Raw genomic sequence first — 26,373 nt, forward strand, 5'->3', positions numbered from 1 at the left:
ATACTAGTATGATTTTATTGAATTTGATGATAACTGGATATTTCCCTCAAAGTCTTGTCACTGTGGTATTTCAAGAGAATCTTGGGGTTTGGGGTTTTTTTAACTATTTAGTAATCATCAGCTCACTCTTAACTGTTGTAAATGAAAGTGGAGCAATGTGTACTATACTCATAAAATGGCCTCCAGAAAAAAACGGGCGGGAGCCAACCTCCCTCCAATTTTTCTTCATTATGCTCACGATTTGCTGCTGAACCTGACTTGATGTTTTAAAATGTCTGTGTTTTACTAGTTGTGTTAAAATAAAGCACACTTGCTATAGTTTTGAAAGTCACTAATAATTGGAAAGATCTCTTGTAGCCCTAGTGATATTTTTTCATCTCCTGACTTTTGCATATAGAATTCTTACTATTATCTGAAACAAATTTTGTGGTTTGATATATGAAACCCAAAGTTAATCAAATTGCAATGTCTTCATATCTGTGCAAATTATTTTGACATTCAGAGAATGTTACTGCTTTTTAAACTATGTCATAAATATTATTATCCATTTCATCAGTATAACATGACTATTTATATTGATGTATTTCAGGATGAATAGATATAGCTTACATTCATTTGTAACCAAATTCTCTTGTGCCCTATATATTCCTCAAGCTTCACCTTTTGGCTTTGGTTTTTTGTGGGGGGGTGGCAGGTCAGCCTACTTTCAATCTACAGCTGTAGAAACTAGAGACATGCTACTGAAAAGACAAAACCAGAAAACTGTCTTCCCAGCATTTGTTTAAATCCTGAAGTGTCTAGTTAGTCCAACTTGCAGTGGGCTACAGCAATTTTTTACTAAATGGGAATTTGACTGTAGGATGGACTTCTGCAGTTTTCATCTGTACTCATTTCAGAAGGTCTTGTAGGTCTAAGATCTTTCAGAGGAAAGGAGATACAGATAGATTAGATAGACAGATATATAGATATATGAGGAAAAAGTCACTAATGGTTTAGAATTTTTTTTTTTTTTCTGGCAGTCACTGTCATTCTCATGAAACTGATTCAGACACCTTAGCAAAATGGACTCTGTTTTACACATACAGCTAAATAAGTACTCTTACAATTCATTACAAGCCTACTGTTGTTAGAAAGAGATTGTCATGAATTTTTTTACCCTTTTTGTGTAAATATCACTGTTCTCATCTTGAGTAGGCTTAAGTGAGTGGGGAAAAAGTAACAAATATTTGGTGATATCTGGTAAAATTAGGGTAACACTTAGGGTAACTTAACGAATTAGTTGAATTAGTTTTAAAAATTGTAACTAGCTCCCTTCAGAAACATCTACAGTTTGAGGGTTATTTTAAAGGTGAGAATGGTGGAATCTTTAGGCCAGAACACTTCAGAGAAAAGATGCTGTCTTGTGTCTCATTACATTTGCTTATGCTTTTTGATTATGGGAGAAGAAAAAAAATTAAAAAAAAACCAGAAAAATAACCTAACAGCTACTTTTAACAAGATTAAAATCCTTCCGAGCAATGTGAAGGATTGAACGTGAGTCAGGTTCAGCAGAATTACCCATGGCAATCCAGCTCCAGCACTCACTTAAAATGCACGTGATTTAAAAGCTCTGTGTGTCTGAAACAGCTACTTACAGTTTAAAAGAAAAACAAACAAACAAAAAACCCTCAAAAAACAACAAAACCCCCCACCTATGTATCTCAAAATTCTCATTTTGGCTGTCTTGTAGACAAACCCTGTTTCCAGATGATACCCTGGTGCAGCATGACTCAGTGACAGGAAAGTGTTCACAAGGTACCTTCCTCAAGCATTAATATTTGTAACAAGAAAAATATTTTAGGTCAGTCAAAAAGCAAACAAAACAAATAAGGACTCAAAGATTGGATTCAGCGTCCAGGCCTTATGATGATATTCTTGAAGCTGTTTTCTTCTTGTTGTGTCACAAATAGTCATTCTGTATATTTCTGGTTTGTTTTTTTTTTCCAGGTGACGAAATTAGTTTACCAGTCCACAGGGACTATTGGGATTGTGGCATTTTCTCCTGTTTGGGTTCCTATAAAGGTGCCAAGGAAAAGAGGAGATGAATCAGCAAGTGCATGAAGACTAATCATAGTTGAAAATAAAGACACGTTATTTAGCTCTGACCTTAGAACTGTATAGCTTTTAACCTATCAAATAGATTATATACCCTATAAAAAAATAACACATTTCTTTTGCCTAGGAGCAACACAAAAGCAGGGGCTCTTGGATTCATGAAGGGGAGCATAAATAGTGCCTCTCCTTCAAGGACAAAAGTGCCTGGGCTGTGGAAAGTAAAAGTGTTTTGTTGTCCCTTGGTCTTACCAAACAAGACATGCAAAATAGCGTAGCTGAGAAGGAAGGACTTTTTCCCAGTGCAGATACCCAGTGCATTAAAAGCACCCTGGTTAGTTCAGCTGGGGCCCATGATTTCAACACCGCTTTAAACATAAAATACTTTTGTCACGGTAAGTCAGCATTGCTCATCTCCATCCCTACTCTAAGGCCATAAAGGGTCTGAGGCCATGAACCGAAACTTGCTGAGAAGTCATCCCCCAAGAGCCACGTGGCTCATCCCAGCTTTTGGGGCGGATCCTCCCTTCAGGGAGTTGGGCAGGGAGGTCCCTGCATTCCTTCCTTTGAGATGAAGGAGACGGGCACAGATGTGAAGGCAGAGATGTCTCCGGTCCTCACCTGTTTGCTGGTTTTCCTGGTGGGCTGCTCAGGATGCCAGCACCATGCCTGCCGCTGCATGGGCAGGGTCTTCATCTGTCAGGAGAGCAAGGTGGTCCAGGTTCCCCGGGACATCCCCGCCAACATCACCGAACTGTGAGTAGGGAGAGGGAACGGTTGCGAGCAGCAGCCTTGCTGCTGGCTCGCAACACAAACTGCTGCTTGGCAAGCCAAGGGTCGGGTTTGTAGGGAGTCACTCGGGAGACTTATGCCAGCTGTTTGGAAAGCACAGCCCTTCCTCCGACACTTGCTTAATTACATCTTGAAGCTCCTCTCCGTTACTCTGATCATGCTCATTTTAAGATCTCTGTTAAGAAAAGATATGGTACGTTATAATGCAAAGCGCAGACTAAATTTTAAACAAGCTTCCTTGGTTCTATGACAGTAATTTGAAGCATAAAGTCTAAACCTTCTTTACAGCTTGCTTTAGCATTGCCGAAACGTGTAGTGCAATTTGTCTGCCCCAAACAACTTGTTGGTGAGCGTTTGTGTTTGTACTGAGGGAGCTTTCCAAAGGTTTGTGCTTGTTTGCCAAGAAGCAACTTAATGTTTTCTTTTTGAAATCACAAAGGCATTACAGAAAGGACTCTGATAAACGTTCAGAGAGTGATCCTCCTCTATCAGAGGAGAAGCACAACTGCAGTTGGAGAGAGTGAACAACGTAAAGATACCGTACTGCGTTACTCCAGGAAGGGTTTTATCTATTTTAAAGCTTCTCTTTGTTTTCCATAAAGTAACGTGAGCAATACTGTATGACAGCTGTTTTCTGTCAGTAGCACAGACGAGCAAAAAAGCTTACGCAATGGCAAGTATGTAAATGTGCAAGCGATTGTTTTCATTTTAATTTTTTTAAAGCAAATTATATCACCCCTTGCCTACACCCACAGCCGTCTGACATCATTACGACCTAAAGCAAAAACAAAAGGAGTAGTCCTGGATAAACCCTTTGATTAATAAGTGGAGTGGCAAGTTTGGAGGGAGGATACAGTGAAGAATGATATGTCACTAGTTGGAAAAATATGCCCCTATCTTGATTTTACACACCACAATATATCCGTGGTTACTATCCCACAGTTTTCCTAGGGCAGAAGTTTTGTTTCGTTCAGAAGGAAGAGTTGTTATGCTCACTGAATAACTAGACTGCAGTGAAAACTTGAGAAAAATGTCTGAATTAACCACAGAAGGTCAGTAAAAGTTTAAATCATTCTCGCAACTAGAGGGAAAAATAATCCATCTGTGATTTAGGTCATCTAAATCCTGAGTGAACTGTGCTCCAGGCATATACTGCTAATTTTGTTTAATTTTGCTTTGATTGTTTCTTTAGATTACACAGTTAAGGTCTGCCTTCTAGGGATTAAGCAAAAGCATTTTATAATTATTTCCGCAAAGAAGTAGAGTTTTATATCGCCAAAAAGCACCTGTTAGTAAAATGGGATTTGTTCACAGAAGATCCTTGTTAACTTCTCAAGGGTTTGTTGAGGATGCTAATTTGCGGGTTCCTCAGCACGAGAGTGTATTCTCTGAAACAGGCAGACTACAACGTTAGTGTGACTGAAAACAGCAAACAAATCCTTTCTTCTGGCAGCGCTGTGCAAATATTGGAGTTAGAATCTCTTGACTCTCTTCTCGCTTATACCTACTTTTGATTCCTCAGGAGGTAATTCTGGTCCCATTCAATTGTATAGCCCTGGGACTAATTTCAGCATGGCTTAAAAATTTGTCCATGAAAACCATTTAGAGTTGCTTTGAATATACCAAATGTTTACCGTTACTAAAGCCAGATACATTAGCTGAAGAGCATTAAGATAAACCTTAGATTTTTCCTTCAAGGTCAAAGGGGGAGTCTAGAAAGGTGCCTTCCTATGCATCTCTCCACTGAGTGCTCAGTGGGGTGATTCAGGTGACTAAAATAGAATTTACTGCTTGAGGTGCTGTTGCAAATGCACTCTTGGTAACAGAAAAAGCTTGCTTTATGTTTCTTCAGAAAGCCTCAATGAGTCAAAAGGGTTCTAAAATCAGTGTAGCAACTTCAGTGTAGATGGCTATGGTGCCTAAGGACCCTGTATAGGATGCAAGAAGAGACTTCTTGCTAAGTACAGCTCCTGCAAGGTACTTTTTTCACTTAAGAGCTCATTCTGGGAGTGCTGGATGTGGTCTATTTTTGTTTGACGTAAAGGAGGGGGGTTTCTTCAGTACACTTAGAGCTCTTCACCTTCTCTTATGTGGTCTTGATAGCTTTCCTAAGTGATCCTAGAGCCCTTCCCTAGTGCTTTTTAGATCATAGAATTATAGACTGGTTTGGGTTGGAAGGGACCTTAAAGGTCACCTAGTTCCAACCCCCCTGCCATGGGCAGGGACACCTTCCACTAGACCAGGTTGCTCAAAGCCCCATCCGACCTGGCCTTGAATGCTTCCAGGGATGGGGCATCCACAGCCTCTCTGGGCAACCTGTTCCACCCTCACGGTAAAGAATTTCTTCTTAATATCTAATCTAAATCTACCCTCTCTCAGTTTAAAACCGTTACCCCTTGTCCTGTGTTGAATAATATGCCCATGAAAGCTTTGGAGAGAGAACAGGAACCTGATAAGCCTCAAGCACTTCTGTTGCTGTGTGTTTCTGTTCCACTACAGCTGTTTCTTAAGTCATGGCATTAGCATGTGGCAGCCAGCTCTGTTACTTGGTAAGAAAGCTCAGAATAAAGGTAAAAATATTGCCCTCGACAACCATTATCTCTGCTCTTCGCCATGTCTGATTTTTTTTTTTTTGGGGGGGGGGTTGGCCACTGTCACATGCTGCCGTGACGGGTTTCTTTGTGGTTGGTTTCCCGACAGTGAGAGCTTACACTCCACAGTGAAGGTGAGCTCTGCGGGCATGGTGTGAGAGCCGGGATTTTGCTCCTGGTTGGATTAGCATCTGCTTTAGCAAGGGTGTTGCAAAGGGGAAGGCTGGCAGCCTCTTACTGTGAGGGATTTTGGTTTGTACTTACCATGCAGAAACAGAGCAGGGATCAGAAACCAAGGGTTTTCATTACTTGCCGCCACATCTGCTTTTTCTCTTACAGGCCAAAATCTCATGAGAGGGTAGTTACAGCTTGGTTTGTATGTTGCTTCTTGAAGATTTGCAAACACTCTGCAGCTGGCATGCTCCGAGTGGTTGCAGGGGAGACTGTGGTTATTAACTGTTTTGCTTTGTAATCTTTGCCTGGAAGAGGAGTTGGATAGAAGAATTTTTGGCATTTTTTTAATAGATACCAAAACGCCTGTGAGAAATGTAGACAGCTCTGAATTACAACTCTGGAGGTAATCCGTGAGAAACCAGAGGCCAAAAGTTCAGGTGGGAAACGTAGGTTCATCTGTGTCAAACTATTAACTATTAATTGCCTTGCAGAGTGAGAGAGGGGGAGCAACTCAGTAGGCACCCGAGGCAGTTTACTCCTTGAAGATTTAAAGCAGTTTTAAAATTCAGTGTCAAGCCTTGTAATCTATCGTTAGTATTCACTAAGATTTCATTTAGCCGTTACAGGTTTTGCTTTGAGAAAGTAATGCAAACAAAAATAACTTGTTCTCAGAATAGAAGAGATCCTTCTTAAGATTTAGCAAACTACTTTAAGCAGAAACATATGAATATCAACTGGGAATACAACTTGAAATGCTAGGAAAAGCTTACTTATTCTCTAACAGCACCCTTCCTTGCTTTTGGGCTTCTCATCTCAGCAGTGCTTGAAATCACTCTTAGGTATCCCAGGGAAATAGAGAGCTCTAGCCCAGCAGCTCGGTGCAACCATTTGGGCAGTAGACTATACCTCTGATTTGACAAAGTAAAGCAACAGTACAAGGCAGCTTAAGAAGGGGGGTAAAAAAGGCTGCTTGGTCCAATTCTGCTTGCAATCCTGCAGAGTTCTGTGAGAGAAATGTTAATATCAATGTTTTACCTGCATCCTGAAACTAATACTGTGATAAAAAGGTATCAGGAAATCAAATTTGGTCATGTTGTATTTGTTATAAAGAGAAACTGCCTCCAACTCAGTTACTTTCCTAATTTTCTCCTGCTCCTAAACTTTACTCCCTTGATGGTTAGCCCTTCTTAGCTGGCATACAAGTGCAGCAGCCAACAGCAGCATGTAGGTGTTGACCAGTTGGTTCCTTCTGCCTGACTGTTTCTATACCATGGAGACGATATAAGAAACATCTCTTGAGAATGGAAGTTCCTCAAAGAATGCTTGCAAACTTAGATATGTGACTCAGCTGATTAAAAGGAATTGTTTAACATGTTAGCACGCCGGAGGCTTCAGCGGGAGAGCGGTGCCAGTTTTAGAAAGAAGCGACTGAGAGGACTGAAATAATTGACGACAGAGATGGTCCATCATTTGGCACCCATCTGCCAAAGTGCTACCTAAGAGAAAACTGCAGGTAAAATAAATAAGGCCTAGGGCTTCTTCATGTGTTGTTTTGTATTTTAAAAAACATTCTCTGGCTTCACTAGCCAGTTCAGCCATTGTCAGTGCAGTTTAGAGGTATGTTATATAGAGTGTTTTCTTCCAAGCATCTGCAAACTATAAACAGTGGGATTTTTTACTTGCTCTCTGCATAGGTGTTTTTGTACACGTTGCTCAAGGATATTTATTTTAGACTATCAAGTCAAGGCTGAGTAGATGTCTGACCACTAAAACGGTGGCTGCCTTGAAACAGCAAGTTCTGTGTTACGTACTGAGTGAGTCAGATGTGCTTCCCTGTGACAGAAGCTGCAAATGATGTGAACAGTAGCTGCAACACTGTTATAGACAGCTGTAATTAGGATCTTTATTTTTTTAATGCTTTCACACTTAAAGTTGAAATTACATTGAAACCTGCAAACAATTACAGTTCTTGCTCAGGTGTTTATACTGGTGGACTGACCTTAACCTAAGAAAGACAGGGTGTGGAGAGGATAAAGTAAGCTAACAAAATGAAGACCCATAAAGCTTTCAAGTTCCCTGTGTTATGGTGGTTAATCATATAGTTAATCAATAAACCCACATATTATCAGAAGAGGATGAGAATATTTGCACAGCAGAGCATATTGAGAATGTTATGTGCTATTGAAAGCTTTTTCTTTTTTTTTTTTTCTTTTTTTTAATTTAAACCACCTTTGCTTCTGTTAGGGTAGAAAAAAGTCTGCAGTTAGTGTTACATTCTTCTCTTCCTGCATTTATGATCAGTTCATACTTTGAAGCAGAAAGCTATAGAGGTTGCTGTACGATCACTGGCTGTATATCGGTGGAGTGGTCCAACACTTATGCTGGATTCTGTATTTGACATTTTCATTGGGAGGATAAAAAGAAATAGGCAGAGCATAAGAGAGAAAAAAGAACAGGAAGAAAGTGACACTAAAGGATAATAAACTCTGCGGGGCAGATCCTCAGCTAGTATAAATTACCAAGCATATATCTCTATAGAAACATCCAGTTTCCAAAGCTTCCAGAGCTTTTCAATACAAGGAGGTATGCTGCACACAATAGGAGTTGTTCTGCAGTGCAGTACTCTCTGCCGGCTTACTCGTGACACTATGGCAGTAAATACATAGACGTGACTTTTACCTGACTGCAGCTTGATGCATCTATGAGAGACGTATGGTCGAGTCTGAAGATGTATAGATGTGTGCATATATATCTAACATATCTGTGAAATGAAAGTGCTTTTACTTAAAATTTAATGGCAAGTATACGACTTCTTCAATCACTAAGCTTTTTGCAGGGAAACACAGTGAAAGCCAAGACTTGATTTTGTTTGCATGCAGCATTGAGACGGTACTAAGGTCTATGCCAGCTGATGAGCTTCGCTGGGGTCAGCCACAGAGATTGTCCCCGTGTACAACTTGTGGCTTTTCTGGCAGCCTCTGTCTCGCACACACACAAAAACAGAGGGCTCGTGTCACATCCCCGCACGTCTGATACCAGGCAGAATGGATCCCTGCGGCCGGTCAGCTCCACGTCCTGAAATACAGCCTCCCTGTTAGACATTTTAGGTATATTCTGCTTCAGTTCCTACAAAGAATCAAAACTTGCCTATTGAATGAGATTATCATCAATGTTTTTCTAAAGTGTTCGGAAGATTAAACTAGTCATTTGTAGGTGTAACATTTTCTTGTCTCGAATATGGTGTCTTCATCTTGGGTGTCTCCCCATTCAAATCTTGTTTCATATAATTATAACCTAGGAGAGTTTGACAGTAATGTTATTCATGAGATGCGAGCTGGTAAATACCAAGGTTTAGCATAGAGGCACAGCAAGAGAGAAAAGCCCTAGTATGATCAGAAATAAGTAGTTTTAAACTAAAACGTGCTTAAAATGGAGAAGTTGGTAAGCCTAGGGGATGTTACAAAGTAGGATAGAGGTCTATCTTTTACTTCTCCAACAAGAACGTGAATCACAAAACAGATTTGAGGAATCATGCATCCACTGGTGTCATGCAGCAGTTAATTTCCTTTGCTCTGAATGGTATGCCACGCTAAACTCTTCAACAGTATGGATGATTTCCTAGCTTCATTTACTCCCCTTAGTACAGCTTCTCACAACTCATCGGTTTTCACTGCACAGAATTAAAATGCTGTATTTTAGACTTCATTGTCTTCTCTTTTCTAATATTAAAATGTATTAACTTCATCTCTCATCCCACCCAGGGAGGCCAAGGCACTTTAGCACAGCAAACCCTATTGATACTCAAGGGTGACTGTCGTTAGCTGGGAAAGCAGAGCGTAGTCAGAGCTCTAGGGAAAAGTTTTGAAGGGTGCTTTTACGAGTTTGAAAGACATTAAAGTGCTTATGTGTTTCTGTCTCAGCTTTGCTGAGCTGCCCTCCCATCCCTTACGTAGGCAGCTCGAGGTATTTATACGGATGGGGATGCAGAAAGGTGTATGTATGCCCGTGCCCTCGTGCTCTGACCTGGCAGGGTACAAGCTGCTGTACTGTAAGAGCCGCCAAGCCAGGACGACTCATCCGTTATCTCTGTATCTGCATTTGTCCATGCAATATGCTTTCAGCTCCTCACTCAGGTTTATAAATGACAGCTTGGGAATTTGAGTTAATTGTTTTCTGGATCTGGCCCTTAGCAAAGTCATATCAGCATTGCAGTCCTGAAGAATAAAGCTTATTATCTCCCTCAAAACCCAGGCCGTGCCTCTTGAAATTAAAAAAAAAAAATTTAAAAAAAAAATAAAATTTGAAAACAGCTTCTCAAATACTTGATCTTCCCAGCAGCATTTCTGAGGTGTAACGGAGAAGAGATCTCCAATGGAAGGTGTCTTTAAAAGCTTGAAATTCAATTTCTCTGGAATAGTATCGCACACCAAATGTGTCGCCTGATAAGGCAGCAGGAGAAAGTCTGTTGTGCAGCTCGAGGGTTTCCTTTGCAGATGCCAAGGGGGTCACTGAAAATACTGGGTATGTGGAGAGCTTAACGAGGGTGAAAGAAAAGAGTGGTTGAGGAATGCCACAAGAACCGAGAGAACACTTGCACAGAAGAGAGATGCCAAGTGAATATACATCCCAAAGGGGATAGCTGCTCTAACTGCCAGCAGTTTGTATGCAGGAGGGGGTCCTGCAAAGCCAAACCGAATTATCTACCAAAGAAAAATAAACAAACTCGTTAGACACCCAACTGAGGAGCAAAAGAAATCCATGCAAAGTTCAACATGCCTCACTCCTCTAACTGGATGGCATTTTAGTTAGTTCTGCTTAACTTTCCTGAGTGTCCTTGTGCAGGCAAGCTAAAAGATAATTGGGGTAGGTTCACAGCTAATTTAAATTGTCATAGCTTCATTAACTTCAGTGGAAAGAACGAAGTTCATTTTCACTGTCTGGCGATAGGGACCTCTGTCAGCCATGTGTTGTTCATTTTGGCAGCAGCTGATTGGTAATTACTCTGTGTGTGTGTGTGTGTGGTAAACAAGATACTTTGGGCACAAAAGACAGGTATTATTTTTCATAGCAGCCTGTTAGTTTTACACAGCGAGGGGCAAGCACTTTGGTAGGAAAAGTCACTTTTCTTTGTTTAAGACCTTGACCTTTTCAGACAAAACCTGTAAATTATTTCACACTCTTTGCCTGTAGTTTGATTGGACTGCTCTTATTAGCAGTGAAATTTAAGTCATTAAAATGAAGCTTATTTCAAATTATAGGTCGGAGTCAAGCCTGGATTTCATATAAGAGTATAGAAAAAGATTTCTCCTAATTGTCTTGCATACGCTGTAATAAGGAGCCCAATTTCTGCATTTACTCAGGTAAAAGCAGAAATTTGCTTCCTTGATTTTGGGGGTCTAGGGTCAGAAAAGCTTGTGATTTGTTTGCTTTTGCTTAATGTTTTCCTCCAAATATCCTTAGGTGTTTCAGGAGCTCAGCCTGGAAGGTATGGATGCCTCTTATCTCCCATTACCTTATCAAGCCACTCAGATGCATTTGCTCCCGGTTAGCCAGAGGAGAATTTACAGACTGCTATTACATGCAGAGGGAGCTATGTTTCTGAATGAAATGAAAACAGTCTTCAACCCAACTCAGATGAACTAGTCTTTGTTTTTCACAAGTATATTGAGCTTTCTGAGCCTCTGTCTTTGCCTGGACTAGCTAAATAATGCCATATCCTTGACTGTAGCATATTCAGAACTTGCTACAGACCAAGCAGCCTCAATTTTAAACACGTACCCTCTGGGTGAGCAGCGGGCTGAAGCTTTCACCTCTGTCTGCTCTCTTATCTACTCAAGAATGCGGTTACTACTCAGCATTTTGGCATATTTGCCTGGAAATCCTGGTTTGTGAGCGCCTGTGGAGCATTGCTCTGGTAACAGTTCCACTGACATAGAGTTTCCCCATAGGGCACATGAGGATGTACTTTCTGATATGAATCCTTGTCCAAATACAGTCAGTTAATTGGAATTAATTTGTAAATATTCGTTTGTAAGAAATCTGTGAATCTTCAGTGGTTTTCAAAAAACACTACATGCATAAACATGCAGTGGGGAAAACTTCCAAGTTTTCAATGTTTGATTCATCTTTTGTTGAGAGTGGAGCAAGGAGGGAATATACTTTCAAACGCTGGTCAGTAGATTTTTAAGTTGAAATAGTAGTGTGCAATTAACAGCTGGATTGACTGTGTGAAGACAGGGAGATAAAGTGGTTCATGTTTTCTCAGGAGAGTTTCTGGTGTCCTGTATTTGTATTCTGAACATAAAACTGTGGGATGCAGTGGGATACTCCCAAAGCAACTTCCCCTCACCCTTACCCCAAAACCAGATCTCACCCAAAGAAGTAAAGGGAATAGCGCGCATGTGCACAGGGTATCTGTGTGTTTAACCTCTTCCTCTACCGGTTTGACTCTGGGCAAAGAAGATGAGAAAACAGTAGCACGTGTATGTAGCTGTAACTGATGACATGGCCAAGGCTCAGGTGGTGGGAGAGAGCAGCAATGGAAGGAGGGACTGTCTGCCTGTCCCTTTTTCCCAACACCAGGAGCACAGGATGGAAACAAGTGATACGTATTTATTTGGAGTTGGTCGTCTTCACTAAAAAGGGTTGTCACATGGGCAGGCTAAGGATTATAATGGTTTTCTTTTACACACCTTCTGAAAGCCTTTTAACGGTTTCATATTCTGTGCTATGCCTCATGCTTAGAAATGATCCCTGGTGTAACACTCTTGCCCACCCTTGGCTTTGAGAGGTTTAGGTTTCAGTGCTAACTTCAGGGTAAGCTTGGATTTCTTTTTTCACTTGTACCATCACACGATATACATATATTAGGCTATAGCCTTCAGTAGCCCAATAAGCATTTTCGAGGAAGGAGCCTTTATCGAAGGGCATCCTATTCAATGGGAAGCACTCATGTCTGTGAGAGCCACGGATATGCACGGAGATAAGAAAGCAAACCTGTCTCCAGCAGTGGAAGGACTGCCCGTGCTGCTTTCTCTGGCGTCTCCAGTCTGTCCACAGCTGCAGAAAAGGAGCACAGATCAGCCAAATCCATTTTTTCCTTCTTGTTAACTACTGGGAAGTGATCAATTCTGAAGAGGCTTTCCTCGGAGTCCAGTCTCCCAACAGGAATATTTATAGACAGACAGAAATTTCTGAACAAGCAAGGTGTAAGAAAAGGAGCTATAAACCCCCCTGCTATGAGAAGACAGCAGGTTGATGCTAAAAACCCTGCCTTGTCCCCAAAGTTTTCTTTGGCCAACAGAGCTGCTGCTATGGAAATTTTTGCTTTTCTTTTTTGGTAAGTGGAGAGTCATAAAAGAAGTACAGACTGTGTCAGAATATGACAGCAAAACAAGAAATGCCCCAGCAGAACAACAACTCTCTCTAGGTGGAATTACTGGTTTGGGGAAATACTCACTGTATCCGAATCCCAGGAGCTGTAATTTCCTATCTGCAGTATATTGTTGCCATGGCAGATGAAGCCCAGACCTCATTCTTCAGTCCTTTGAAATCGGCGTTAGTGGCCCCTGTGAGGGAATACCCTACAAGAAAATCTAGGGTTTGATTCTGCAGGCATTCGTACACATCCTAATTGCTTGCCCAAGCAGCTCCGCTGCCTTCCAGTGGGACGAATCGCAGGTGTGAAACTACCCATCTGTACGTATTTGCAGATTCAGGACTTTGTGCTATTGCGGTAGACAGGAAACCACTCCAGGGAAAAATAAAACGGGTGTTGAAAGCACAAATGAAATAGGAAACCAACTGTTTAAATTTATTTTAAATTATTAGGGGAGATTTTAATTGTTTTAATAGGCCATATGGAAATGATAAGATTTTTCTTAGGGCTCACAAAGTTTTCTATAAATATTAACAGATTTCACAACATTCCTGCTAAGTATGTAAACATAATTTTATCCATTACAGAAACAGCAAAGCTATAGCTTGTAAAGGACAAGCAATTTCCCGAGAGTACAGGGTAACAAATCAGTGGTTTAGCTGGGACTATAGCCCCTTCAGGACCTTATTCACCAGCCTGTACTCCTATGGCAATATATTTCCTTGTTCAAAGTAAAAAAAAAAAAAAATACTCCTTGCACATTCATATTCCTTTCTAATAACTATTTCTCATCACAGGAAGGGTTTATGCTCAGCAGCATGAAATGCACGCCTGCTGCTTTGAGTCTCCTATATAAGGCAGTACAAAGTCATAGCTCTACTATTTTTTAATGTTCAAGTGATACGTATACAGTTTCAGGGTTTTTTCCCTCAAATATATTTTTACTGACATGGTACCTCTGCACCATCACCTTTTCCACTTTCTTCATTTCTGTACTTTTCTTGTATTAGTTTCTGTCACTGTATTAGAAGAGCAGCATTTCACAGTAGTGTTACAGTCAGTAATTTAAAGAGAGCTGAGGTGGAGATTTTTGTCAGCATTTCAATTATGGCTAACTGTTGGCTCTGTTATGGTCAGGAGGGCTGCCTATGGAGCACTAATTGGCAGGTTTTCACCCCTTTATGAGTTTAACTGCTATCTGTATATGTCTCCTTAGCTAGAGCCCTTCACAAATATATGAATGATGCATCTACAGGATTTTTTTTTTTTTTATATACAGTATTCACGTAGCAAACAATAGTACTTTGGCTTCCTTCATTTCTGTACATATTATTGTCATGTTGTATCGGTGCGGCTGAGCGTACTACATGGGCCTACACCCCAGAAATTGGGTTGGGTTTTGAGCACTTTACCCTAGAAGTTGGAGCACGTCCATCCAGGGCTTTAGAGGAGCACTGCGTGGGCTGGACACGGCTCTGATGGGGACAGCCTTGTAGCTTCAGGGCTGTGGACCACCAGCAGCAGCTAGGACTTTGCCATTTTGTTTGTCTGTCAGAGGCGCGAACGCTGTCTGGAAGAAACTCTCCAGCAGTGCTAGAAAACAGGGAGTCTGGCTCTTTGTTCAAGGCTTTGAAGGAATTTTTCTTTTTTTTTCCCCCTCCTCGTCAGGCTGCCAAGAGGTGGCCTTGGTTCTAGGTGTAGATTCATCTCTTTAGTGTCCTCCAGGCTGAAAGCACGTAGTGGTGGTTATCAGCTAAAATAGGGAATGAGGCAGGGGGTGCTTCAGGAGTTCCTGCTTGCGTCTCCTTGAAGATTTTCTGCATTCCACAGAAAGCTTGTTAACCTCTGTTTTGAAGGGTTAGCAGGCTGCTATTTTTATTAGCAGTGCCTGACTTGCCAGCTAGAGTACATCTTTACAGTGTTCATCGTGTAAGAGTGTATACATTTCTGTAAAACACCTTACACTAGTATGCTGCTTTTATGGACAAAAGCTTTGGGCTTCAGCCTATGTTGCATAGAAATACTCGGGGTTTTGTTAGTCTGAACTCAACTGATTCAGGTTGGCTCTCGATCCTAGAAGCTCACAAGTCCCAGAAGCCTTAATCTTCAACATGATGTCAACTGCTCTTCTTAAAACGCCAAAGAAGAAAAAAGGTGCACCTAGACTATATGGAGGTCTAAATTTCACCCTTACGATCAATATAGCCTCAGTGTAGGAGTTTCCATGGCGTTGAATTCCCGCAGTTGGAAAGTCCTTTTCCAACATCAGTATCTGTATTTCAGCAGCTGCTGTAACAGAACCCAATGACCACGCTTCCACTGCTAGCCGGCCTAACAGCATGCTTCCAAATTATGCTTAGCTTGCATGGTCACCTGAATGTTCTTCTCTCTTGTTGATCTTATTGAAGAGGTGATGGTGGAAAACTTTCCGGAAAAAAAAATGGTGTCAAACTGATCACTAAGCATTCCCTGCTATCTCAATGCTGAAATAGCGATACTCACTGCTAGATAAAGGGATAATCAGCTGCAACATCTGTCTGTTACAGAGGATTACCCTTGAGTGAAGGAGGTAGGAAAATCAAAAAAGCATACACAAAGGCAGACAATATGTTGGTTGTGGCTTTCTATACTTTCATTGCATGGTATTTGCTCTTCTGTAACTCAATATAGGGGCCCTAAATATTGTTTTGGTGAACGATAATAACAGTAGCACTTACACAAACTGCAACTTTTGTCAAAAGCAGCATAAAATAATCTTTTAAACACTGTAGTCTTATAAACAAAGCCCTAGGAAATAAACATCCTTTACAACTGTCAAATTCAGAGCAAGCGTTCATTTTCTCATTGCCAAAAGCGTGCCTTAATCTGAGAAAGTGAGAGAGAACGACCACTATCATGCCTACTCTTTGAACAATCTATTTGCAAGAACAGATATGGATGTTACATTAAAAAAAAAAAAAAGTGGTTGGCTAGTGAGATGAAATAATCAAAAGGGCTGAAATAAGAAGCCCTTCATCTAACCCAACAGATCAAGGGGTATAAATTAGTGGCGCATTTTCTCAACAAAGTAATGAACTACAAAATTCATGCATTCTCTCTTTTTTCAAGCCCAACTCATCTTTAAAACTTAAGAGACCTTTTACTATGCAAAACAGAGAAAAAAAAAAAGGAGATCCTGCAAGGAAGCTGCAATTAGAGTAATGTAAAGTAATGATGCAGACCTTTGAAATAAATCTGAGGGAAAACCTAATGATTCTGGAAGGTATGTGTGAAACTTTGCAATGACATTTCAGGTTCAGTGGTTATGCTGACTGTCATTTTTGCTGGCCCTAAAGCAAAACCAAACAAGGTTAACCAAGCCTCTTGCAGCGAATTCTATCAGCTAGATAACACGTGCAGCACTTAATGTACAGTACATTGGCTGATTTTAGATGTCGCCAGAGAAGAATGTGAGGCCAATTCATTTTTTTGTTACAAACTCTGATCGGGATGATACCATCTCCGCATAAAGAGATTATTATTGCGTCGCTGATGGGTTAACCTCTGTTCCCATTATTCAGGCTTATGCATGTAATAAAAGGTCTATCCAATACATGTTGAAAAATCAGTGGAAGAATTCTTATTTATTTCCATTAGATAGTGCCGTAATATTGGGCCTGGTCTTTCATTGCATTGCTTTAGCACTTGGTCATCAGTACTGAAGTGTCAGCTAACAAAAGCCAAGGAGCCGTGGCAATGTTTTTCTAATATGACTCATGAATAGATGTGATATAAAATGAGAGCATTAGACAAAGCCAAGTTCTTATACAATTTATACCCCTTTAATTATCTTCTGTCACAGCAAGTTATCATTGTTTTTAATTAAGCAAATGTTGTTAGACTGGCAAGATGTGCTGCTTCATGCTTTACCCCTGCTGGAAATGTTTATTTCTGTTTTGAAATTTTAATACGAAATATCAGGGAGGTGGAAGGAGAGCAGAGGTTTCAAGCACCCTGACATCCAGTACTGTATATTATGTTTCCCTAACCCTCTCTTCAAGGTGAGCAGTCAAGATAAGCCAATGATCTGCAGCCCATCTAATTTGTTTTTCCATCATTTTCTTAAGTTGTCTTACGTGCAATAATCATTACAGTGTAAGTGACACTGCTGGGAAAATCAATTCTTCCTCTCCGAATAGAAAATAACTTACACTACACTTGAATCATAATTGGTATTTTGTTTATTTTGTCGTACTTGCAGTTAACCACTGACTACTTTGGCCAAGAAAGTTCTATGTCTTCTGGCAAAGGCGCCGCTTGCTATAAAACATTGTAAAATCTACTTCCGATTGAAATGTAATAAAAACCGCTTATGGATCGACACTGAATTTTCTGTCAGATGTTCGATATTATGTCCTTGAAGATTAAAAAGTCTTTGAATATTTATTAGCAAGATGGAAGGCTATTCTAAATAGGCTTTGAACCATGCTCATCACTGGAGCATGTGAATGACTTTCAGTAGTGCATCTGTCATATGTTCTATTATTATAAGATTATTATTCCCCTTTTGCTGTTTATCTATAATTCAACCACAACAATGAAAAAGACTCTTATGTGCTATATGTGGGCACAAAGCCCATGTAACTGATGCCAGCTTTTCAACCTGAGGATGAATGGGAGTTAGCAGAGGTTATCAGCACCGTGCATTGTTCTCCCACCTCGAGGGTGTCAGGTAGTGTGCCAAAAACCTCTTTGGCTATACTGTATTTGATGAAATAAATTCAGGGCTGGTAGTTTGTACTTGGCTTAGTTTCAATAAGAAAGTTACACTGGAGGGGGGGAAAAAAGGGGTTTTTAAAGTGTTCTGGTTTCCTGTGCAGTACTTGTGCTCCAGAGCTGACACTTGGAGTGTTTGGGATAAAACCCCCATGATGAGAAGGGGACCTTGTGGTGATGTCCTGGTGATGAATAGTACAAGCCCTCCACATACACACCCAGGGCTGGTGACCTGGGGTCCCGCTGCGACGTGGGAAGCTGGAGCTGTAATATGCTTTATTGGAGGCGGCGGCCACTATTAATCAAAAGAAGCTTATCTGAATTAGGGTCATGCCCCTATTACCCTGAGTAAGGAGGCAGCCGGGATTCTCCATTTTTCCCTACCTTTGTAGGTGGCGTGGCGTGTAGCAGGAGCGTCCGCGTGTTGTACCCTTACGTTGCCACAACGGATCTGGAGACCAGCTCTTGCTGTGAGCATCTTGCTGTGCACAGCACCCCTGCAGAGCTGCGTGCCCAGGCGAAGGCACCTCGTGCAGAGCGGGGACCCCGCTGTTGGCACGCTCTTGCTTGGCTCCTCGGTGACCTGGCCTTGGAGTGAGACCCTGCGGCTTCCCTCGAGCGAAGTCCCTCTGGGAAAAATAAAACAAAACAGAACAAATGAACACAAAGAGGAAAAGAAGGTGCCTGTGTGCAAATACTCCCTCTCGTTGCCAAAAACCTGACCCTCGCTCCCCTCCGGTGGATAATCCTTGGCTGACTGTTTGGGGGAGAGAGAACTCCTGAACGCTCTCTGACACCCCTTCCTAACCTCATACGTGGAAAGGTACTTTTCCAGTGATTTGACCAAGAAGCTCTTCACCTGAGCATTAAATCTCATATATAATGCAGGATACTTTGTGCTTGTTTGGCTATTTAGTTCTGTCCTCCCTGTAAATTCCTGCGTTTATCTTCAGGAAAAAGGATTTATTTCATGATTTATTTATTAATTTTTTTATTTTTATTTTTTAATTTTTTTTTCTTCTGGGGAAAGGAAAAAGAAAAGGAGGCTGTGTTTGTGTTTGGATAACCAGGAGCATTTTCAGGCTCTGTATCCAACTCTGTCCAGCTGTTCTGGGAGAGATACTGAAAAGCTGCAAGTGGATTCTTGTGCCACCTTATCTCGTTCAGACAAGAGAAGACACCCCTTGGCTTATAACGATAAGCTACAGCCCTGATCGATTTGATCTGTGCTTTTGTCCTTCTTCATAATTTGAGCTATTGATTCTATTTATTAAAACTAATTTAAAAAACACAAGCTCTGAGTGCTCTGCTGTTCCAGATCAGGCTGCTCCGGGCAGTCTGATCTGAAGCTAATCCATTCACTGCTGATTTATTTTCACTCTGTTTTCAAGCAGAGTTCTGTTCTGTGTTTCATTTTTTTTTGTCCTCTGTTTCTCTCTGAGAAAAAAGACATTTAATTTCACACCTCCAGTGAGAGCAGGGGGGGTCTAGATTCCTTTTTCTGACATATGAAGTGAGTTCAGTAAAGTTTACCTGGCTCACATTCATGCAGGTTTTGCTCAGATGGTGGCCCACTGTGTATTGTTCTCTGTTGTCTTAAATCAGAATACTACCTTTATGCTAGAAAAGAAATCTCAGTATTTGCCTAAATGCACTCATACTGCCATACTGGAGTTAACAGGACTCACCGTGTTCCTGAATTAAGGGCCAGCGGAGGAAATCCCTTCCCTACTTCTTCCTGGGAAGCACAGGTTTGTCTGAGGGCTGGGGGATAGTTCTCTAAAAATAAATATCTTTATTCAGACTTAGAGAAATCAAATAAAGCCCTTGCTATTAAAAACAGCTTTTAAAAAAAAGCCTTAAGGAGCTAGGTACCTTTTAGCACCAAGCTGGGTTTGAGTCTCTGGCCAAGGATCAGTATTTAGTGACCTAGTGGTATTTATCTACTGGTGGTGTGTTTTGGTGGTGGTACTATTGTAGCCTTCTTTCCCTTAGTTTAACACAATTTTTTAAACCTTCAGCCTTCAAATTCTTCATCTGGTTAAAAGCTTTCTGGATGTTCTGCTTGTGCAGGGACTGCATGTTGTCTCTACTGCATCTCTCCATGTTTGCTGCTGTAACGTATTCTTTCTGCAGTAAAAAACCTCATAGTCTGTTCCTAATTTATCCTGAGGTCTGCTTGGTCATCCTCATAGTCTAAAGCCTGTGATTTCTTCTGCAATATGTCATAACTATCAGCTGGAATCAATCAGACAAAACATAAGCCTAGATATCATCATGAAGGAAACAGGCATAGGGTAATAGCCTCCAAAGCCTTTGTCTGCTTTTAAAAACCTTATGCTTTACTTCAGAATCAATATGGACACAGAAGGATGGAGTCAGTACTACTGAATATTTCTTTGTAGGTTAGAAATGCCTTATGTAGGAAGATATCTTTGTTTTGACTTGAGAGTCACAGGTAGAGTATTGATCAGATACTTGCTACAACCAACCTTTAAGCAAACATGCAACTGTTCAGATATTGGTAGGAAAGCGAAGCCCCTCAGCTTGTTTATGCCGTGATCTTGCCCTAAAGCTTCACAGACATGTTGTATAGCCCAGCAAAGATCTTCCGCAAGTGGTCAGCAGCTCAAATTTGGCCCATCAGCACCAACCAAGGGCATGCTAGATCCTCTTTCCACAATCCCCTGCTTTGCCTCCAGGCAGGAGTATAGCCCCGCAGAGGCAGATGACGATCAGTTTTTCCTCTGTAGGAAGGCAGCCCCTCCTTTGCCTGCTCTCTCCCAGCAATATAAGCCGTGGCTACGGTAAGGCCGATCAAGCGTCCTGCGTACAAGAGGGATTCTTAAGAGCTGCTAAAGGTAGAGTAAGAATAGGGCAAGCATTTAAGATGTATTACCGCAGTACTTCTCCAGCCTCCAACTAATTCCAGAACAGGGGATTGCCTGAAATTCTTGTTGTTTGTTTAGTAACCCTAATTTATCTCTCCTCAGATTATTTGTACGTTCTACCTGTGAGCCCACATCAGCTTCTTGCACCCAGGCAAGCTGCATGAAGGAGCTCTGGCAGTCCATGTGCACTGCAAGAAGAGCCAGGTCCTCGTTTGCTTTGAATCCCGCTGCTTCTGGCCTCACCTCTTAAGTTTTTGTAATGGACGAGCTGATAAAGCATCAGTCCTCGTCCACCCTCTCTGGGATATTTTGCAGACCTCTAGCAACGCTTTAAGCTTTCCATGCTGAAAAGTCCCAGCCAAATTGTTTTTTTCCTCTTATGGAAGCCATGTCATGTCTTCTATTGCCCTCTTCTATACCATTCCCCATACTCATATACCCTTTTTGAGATGAAAGGGATCAGAACTGCACTCTCTATTCAAAGACTACGTCAACCACTTGGTTTTTTACTGTAGAGAAGGGGGAGGAAGGTTTTAGAAAAAGAGTGGAGCAAACAAGTAACACAAAACATTTAAGCATTTAGAGTATTATGAGCCCTGAGTCTGCTTTATAGTCCACCCCCAAAAGTGGGGGTGAGGAGGACAGTAAGGGACAACCTGAGATTTTGCAGTGGCAGTGCATTTCCCCTGATTCTACAAAGATTATCAAAATTACCTAGCAAAAGAATTTGTGGAGAGCTGAAACATTCTTTTAATATTTTTATTATTAAAGAAGGCTGAAGCGTTCTTGTTGCATTTATTTTTGGAAATGTCTTGTAGACCTAATTCTGTACAATGAAATAGAAGTCTGAATGTGGCACTGAAAACATTACTCCTGGTTCAGTTTTACCCTTTATTCTTCTGGCAAAGGGAGGGGGACTAATCCTTGAATTGTTTTAACCTAAGGAGCAACTGCTTCTTCTGCAACGTACAAAAACTTGCACTCGCCGTAAATATTGAAGAACACTTCAGTGCTTCAATCTAGACATAGAGCACCTGTTTCAAAGAGTGCCAAAATAGGTGGTGTTTGCTTGTGCTGATCTGGGTATGTCTCCCCATTTTGGTAAAGCTGTCCCAGGCTGGCTGCAGTGCAGGTTGTTTGCTGCTCTAATGTGTGTCTCAGCAGAGAGATGTGTACCTCTCCAGCTTTGCCTGCCTCAGGGACACCTTGAAGAGAGTGATATTTTGGTAGTTGACCCTCTTCATATATTTGGCTTTCATGCATTTATCCATTTCTTCTTGAATGCCTACCATCCACAGCATCCTGTAGCAAGGAGTTGCGTCGTTGAACTACATGCTGTGTGAAGACTGAACTTCTGCTTTGCAAATCTTCACCCAGCTCTTATCTTACTGCCCTGGTCATCATACATGCTTGTCCCCTTGCTCCTCACTCCTCTTCCACGTCGCTTATGACTATGGTGTGCAGGCCCCGTGCAGATCTCCGTGGGATGCCATTCACGACCTTCCTTCACTCAGATGAGTGTTACATCTGTCCTTGTTTCTTCCAGTCAGGTTTTATCTAATTTTACGCAAGAAGATGCCTATCACAGTCATTTAGAGAGCTGATGACACAGTCAATTCAAGGCAGCTGATGGAAGGGTGCGTAGGAAGGGGACAGAAGTCTAGATTTCATCCACTGAGGTTAGATGTTGCAAAGGATATATTTTCCCAGGCATAACTGCTCAGCTCTTTCTTAGAGATCTTCCATAACCTGCAGCTGTGCCATGAACAGGTCAAGTTTCTCCCGTCTCTGTGTCACTGTTCTGTCACCCTTTTTAAGAGGGCCATATATGTTTATTATTTTTAAGTGCTCCATAGAGGGTTCATGTTCGAGAAGCACTCTGAAGGTGAAAACACTAAGCCTATCTTTATTCTGAATGTAAGCTAGTGTTTCAGTTGCCAGTGTGGTCAAGCTGGCATCTTTCTGAAACAATAATACTCACTTTCAAATGCATTGAAGATCCATACTTGACACCAGTGCAAGTTTTGCCCTGTGTGTTACTGGGAAGATATCTGTCAATCTTAAAGGAAATAGAACAGTTAGTATTTTTAAGGCTACTGGTACACTAGCTGCCGTGCTGTATTTATTCAGGAATTTTATTTTAACATGTGAAAGTAAATCCATGGCTAGTGGAAGGTAGATAAACTCAGTATTTGCAGTGGCAAGCTAATTCTCACTAAAATAATAGGAAAACATAATTATTTAATTTTTTTAGTAAAAGGAGAAGTAATAAGGATTCCTTGTTTTGTTGTTCCCTTTCTGACGCGGAAGTCACGGACACTGCACACAATCAATATGATCAAGCAGATGCCACTTTATTGCCAAGATAGCTCAGTTTATATGTTCATTCTAGTTACTGTTCACGCATAAGCAAATTAGAGATTGGTTAGCATGAGCTGTCCACGCGCCTAGTTACACCTAGTGATTGGTTATAACAACACTGTACACACACATAAACATAAGGCATAATTGGTTGTATTAACTAAAACATGCGAAACTTGTCTCAGTCTAATTGGTCAAGATAAGCTGTGGAATTGAGGTTCTTTGCCAAGTTCCCTTTATCGTGGAATGCGCACCTGTGTTCTTCTAATTGGCATCTTTCTTTTTTTGTCTTCTTGTTTATTCTGTTCAAGGCCTTCTAAAGGCATCTGGAATGCTCTTACTACCGTTAGCTAAATATGTGTCCACAAGCAAAGCATCCTTGAAGTCTGCTGCCTACAAAACATCCTTGGCTCACAAATTGATCAATTCTATCGAGTCTGGATTGTTCACTGTGTGCCCATTACTTTCCAAGTATCCCACACCTTTCACCATCCCTGGAGGTATTCAAAAAGCGAGTGGACAGGGTACTCCAGGGCATGGTTTAGGGGGCATGGTTAATGGTTGGACTCGGTGATCTTGAAGGTCTTTTCCAACCGAAATGATTCTATGATACTATGATTCTATCAAATTGGTGATGTCTATGGGGAAGAGATCTCACTAACAGAGAAAGACTGTGAGGGAAGAGAGATGCTCTCAGGAGAGTACAGCAAGAAATTGAAAGAGTCCATCCACCTGCAATTCATATCCCTGTGAATGTTTCCCTCAGCAATCACCAATAGATGAGCTGAGAAAAGTTCTTGGCATGGAAACTGTGCGGCTAGGAAGAGCACCAGTGACATGGGAACGAGCGGTGAGCAATGGCAGTAAATGGGAATGTTTATAGGACTTGAATAAAACGTGCAAAGTGCGTTACAGTGCAAGGACTACGAGCTCTCTTACGCACGCAGGAGCCTGTCACTCACGTTAATCTCGTGGGTGCTCCCATTCTCAGTGTGCTCTGTGGTTCATCCTCTTGCAGCGGCAGCAGCAATTCCAGGAGCCAGCTTCTGTCCCCCTGGAAATAGTCAGGGGAGACATTCAGATTAGAGGAAGGCATGACCAGAGGGGATGAACTGGAGGGTTTGCTTCTTTGCATGGTGCTAGAGTTAACAAAATGTGGGGATTTTTCATGTTTGTCACTTTTAGTGTTATTTCAAAATGTAAGTATTTAAAATTTAAATGTGCACTTCAGCATGTAAAAAGAAGATAATGCTCCACTCGCCACAGTGGGGGAGAAGTGGGAGCATATGGCCTAGGCCCAGCATATTTCTGTATTTCAGTATAGTTAGGTCAGCACAAGTCTAGCTGGTGTCCTGAGAACAGCGGAGTACATGCTGTTTGCATCCAGGACCCCTTCTTCAGGAGATGCTGTTTTTCCAAAGACTGCCAGTTGTGTTAGCTGTGTTTGGCACTCACGCTGCTCTTTGGAAAATACAGCACGTATTAGATAGCAGAGAGAATATTTACTTTTACAAAGCTCATACTCAGATCCAGCAGAAAAAAGAGTACGATCAAGTCTCCAAGTGCTATTTCTTGAATGGTTTCTGACTGCTCTGGCATCAAGAAGTATCAGATATCTCATTACACCTTCAAACAAGCCTTTGGATATATCCAAATTAATCCAAATATTTGGTGGGGACCCTGTTACTTATTAGGCTGTCTGTGCTAATTAAGGAATGTAACAGTGAGTATCTTTCTTTCTATTTTATTAATACTCTGTGATATTTCAGCTGTGTCCCATTAAGCAACGTAGGTATAGCACCTATGAGGATATGGATGAGAAAGCAGGTAAAAAGCACACTAGCTCTTTCTAATGAATTCCTCAAGCAAGATAAAGTGACAGAGGTAAGTTATTTGCTGTTTTGCTAAACAGCGATGGTTCAGCAAGACATTTTGCAGAAAAGCTTTCTCTTTCTCTTTTACCTTCACTAAGGCGTCCAACCCAGAACTTAAGGAATTTTTTCCCTGGACAATCTGTCTCAGTCAATAAAAATAGCATCATGTATGGAGGGCCTGACAACATAGAAGGTCGCGAGGTCTTAGAGGTAGAAACACTACACACAAAGAACACTTGTCACCTTTTTGCTATGACCTCAGCCGATGAACAAACCACTGTTCTCTCCCTGCTGTGGATTAAGATCTTTTCTGACACATTATTGGGACAGGAAAAGAGTTGAAGTGACTGGCTGTGTGTGAGCAGGATGGCTATTCTTGCTCTGAATCAAAAGAGGGGAAGAAAGTTTTGAAGACAATACCTAAAAAGCCCCCTATTTGGTTGGACTGTGGACATTTTCCATAACCCTATTTGCCTTGACAAGTTGCCCACAGGAAAGAACACAAAGTACAATGCTCTTTGTGCAAGAACAAAATACCCAGTACTTGTACAATGCTCCTTTTGTTAGAAAATTATGCAGAGATATTAATATAAATAGATGCAACACTGAGAGTGTGCTCAGAGTGAATGAATTTTAATGGCTCCTCACCATAAAGATGGTTGCAGATATCAAGGTCAGATTTTAAGGAAGTTGCACATTTATCACAAGCTGTACATTTCTCAAAGGCCTATGTGAGTAAGCTGTGAGGAACGAGTATGTGCTTTTCTAAAAGCAGTGTAATGTCTTACAGGATAATCGATACTAGTAAAAGTATAGCTATTTGTAAAAATAAAGCAATGGCTATTTTCTGGCTCTCTGTAAGCAAGACGGGATAACTTCATTCACTTGTGTTATTTATCCTACACAAAACACTTTTCACAGCATGCGCTTGACATTAATAGAAGCAATTTTAACTGTGCTTTCAAGCTTACTGCTGGCCTTTATTGTGGGTAACCCACTCCCAGCAGTTAAACTCTGCCTGGGTGCAAACAGGGTAACTGTGATTCTGCTCATAGGCCTAAAGAGGACTTGTTGCAATTTGTGCTTGGTAGCAAACCTTTTTTCTCTGTGTGTACATACTGTAGAGGAATCCAGAGCTCCAGCTTTGCTTTGTTGTGCTCAAGCTCCCGGCAAGCTTAAAGAAAAGAGGAGATCCTTCTTGCTAAGACAGCATTGCTTTGCTGTCTGCTTTATCTGCTGCAAGGGTGCTGGATGCAAAGTTTGCCCTTTGATTTGCAGCCACCCAGATCCACTGAAGGGACCAACGTCCTCGTGTCAGAGGTTGCTCTGCAATAAGTCTGCCTGGGGCAGATGTCATTTGTCTTTGTTATATATCTTGTGCGTTACTGCTACTTGCACCTAAATCTTCAACAATATTGTTTGTCAGACGCTTTGCAAAATGAGCTAACACACACAGGCAACTGGTC

At 41.3% G+C, this 26,373-nt stretch overlaps 1 protein-coding gene across 1 annotated transcript in view; it reads left to right on the top strand.

Annotated features, from left to right (window-relative positions):
• The first annotated feature begins 2,654 nt into the window (after positions 1–2,654).
• The window catches only part of FSHR (follicle stimulating hormone receptor), an 83,435-nt gene continuing 59,716 nt past the window's right edge, over positions 2,655–26,373 (top strand). The window contains exon 1 of the mRNA XM_052806724.1: positions 2,655–2,847. Coding sequence (XP_052662684.1) covers positions 2,663–2,847 — 185 coding nt within the window. The 5' untranslated portion in view covers positions 2,655–2,662. The remainder of the gene's footprint in view (positions 2,848–26,373) is intronic.

The sequence above is a fragment of the Harpia harpyja genome, chromosome 13, assembly GCF_026419915.1.
Source record: "Harpia harpyja isolate bHarHar1 chromosome 13, bHarHar1 primary haplotype, whole genome shotgun sequence".
In the NCBI taxonomy this organism is placed as follows: Eukaryota; Metazoa; Chordata; class Aves; order Accipitriformes; family Accipitridae; genus Harpia; species Harpia harpyja.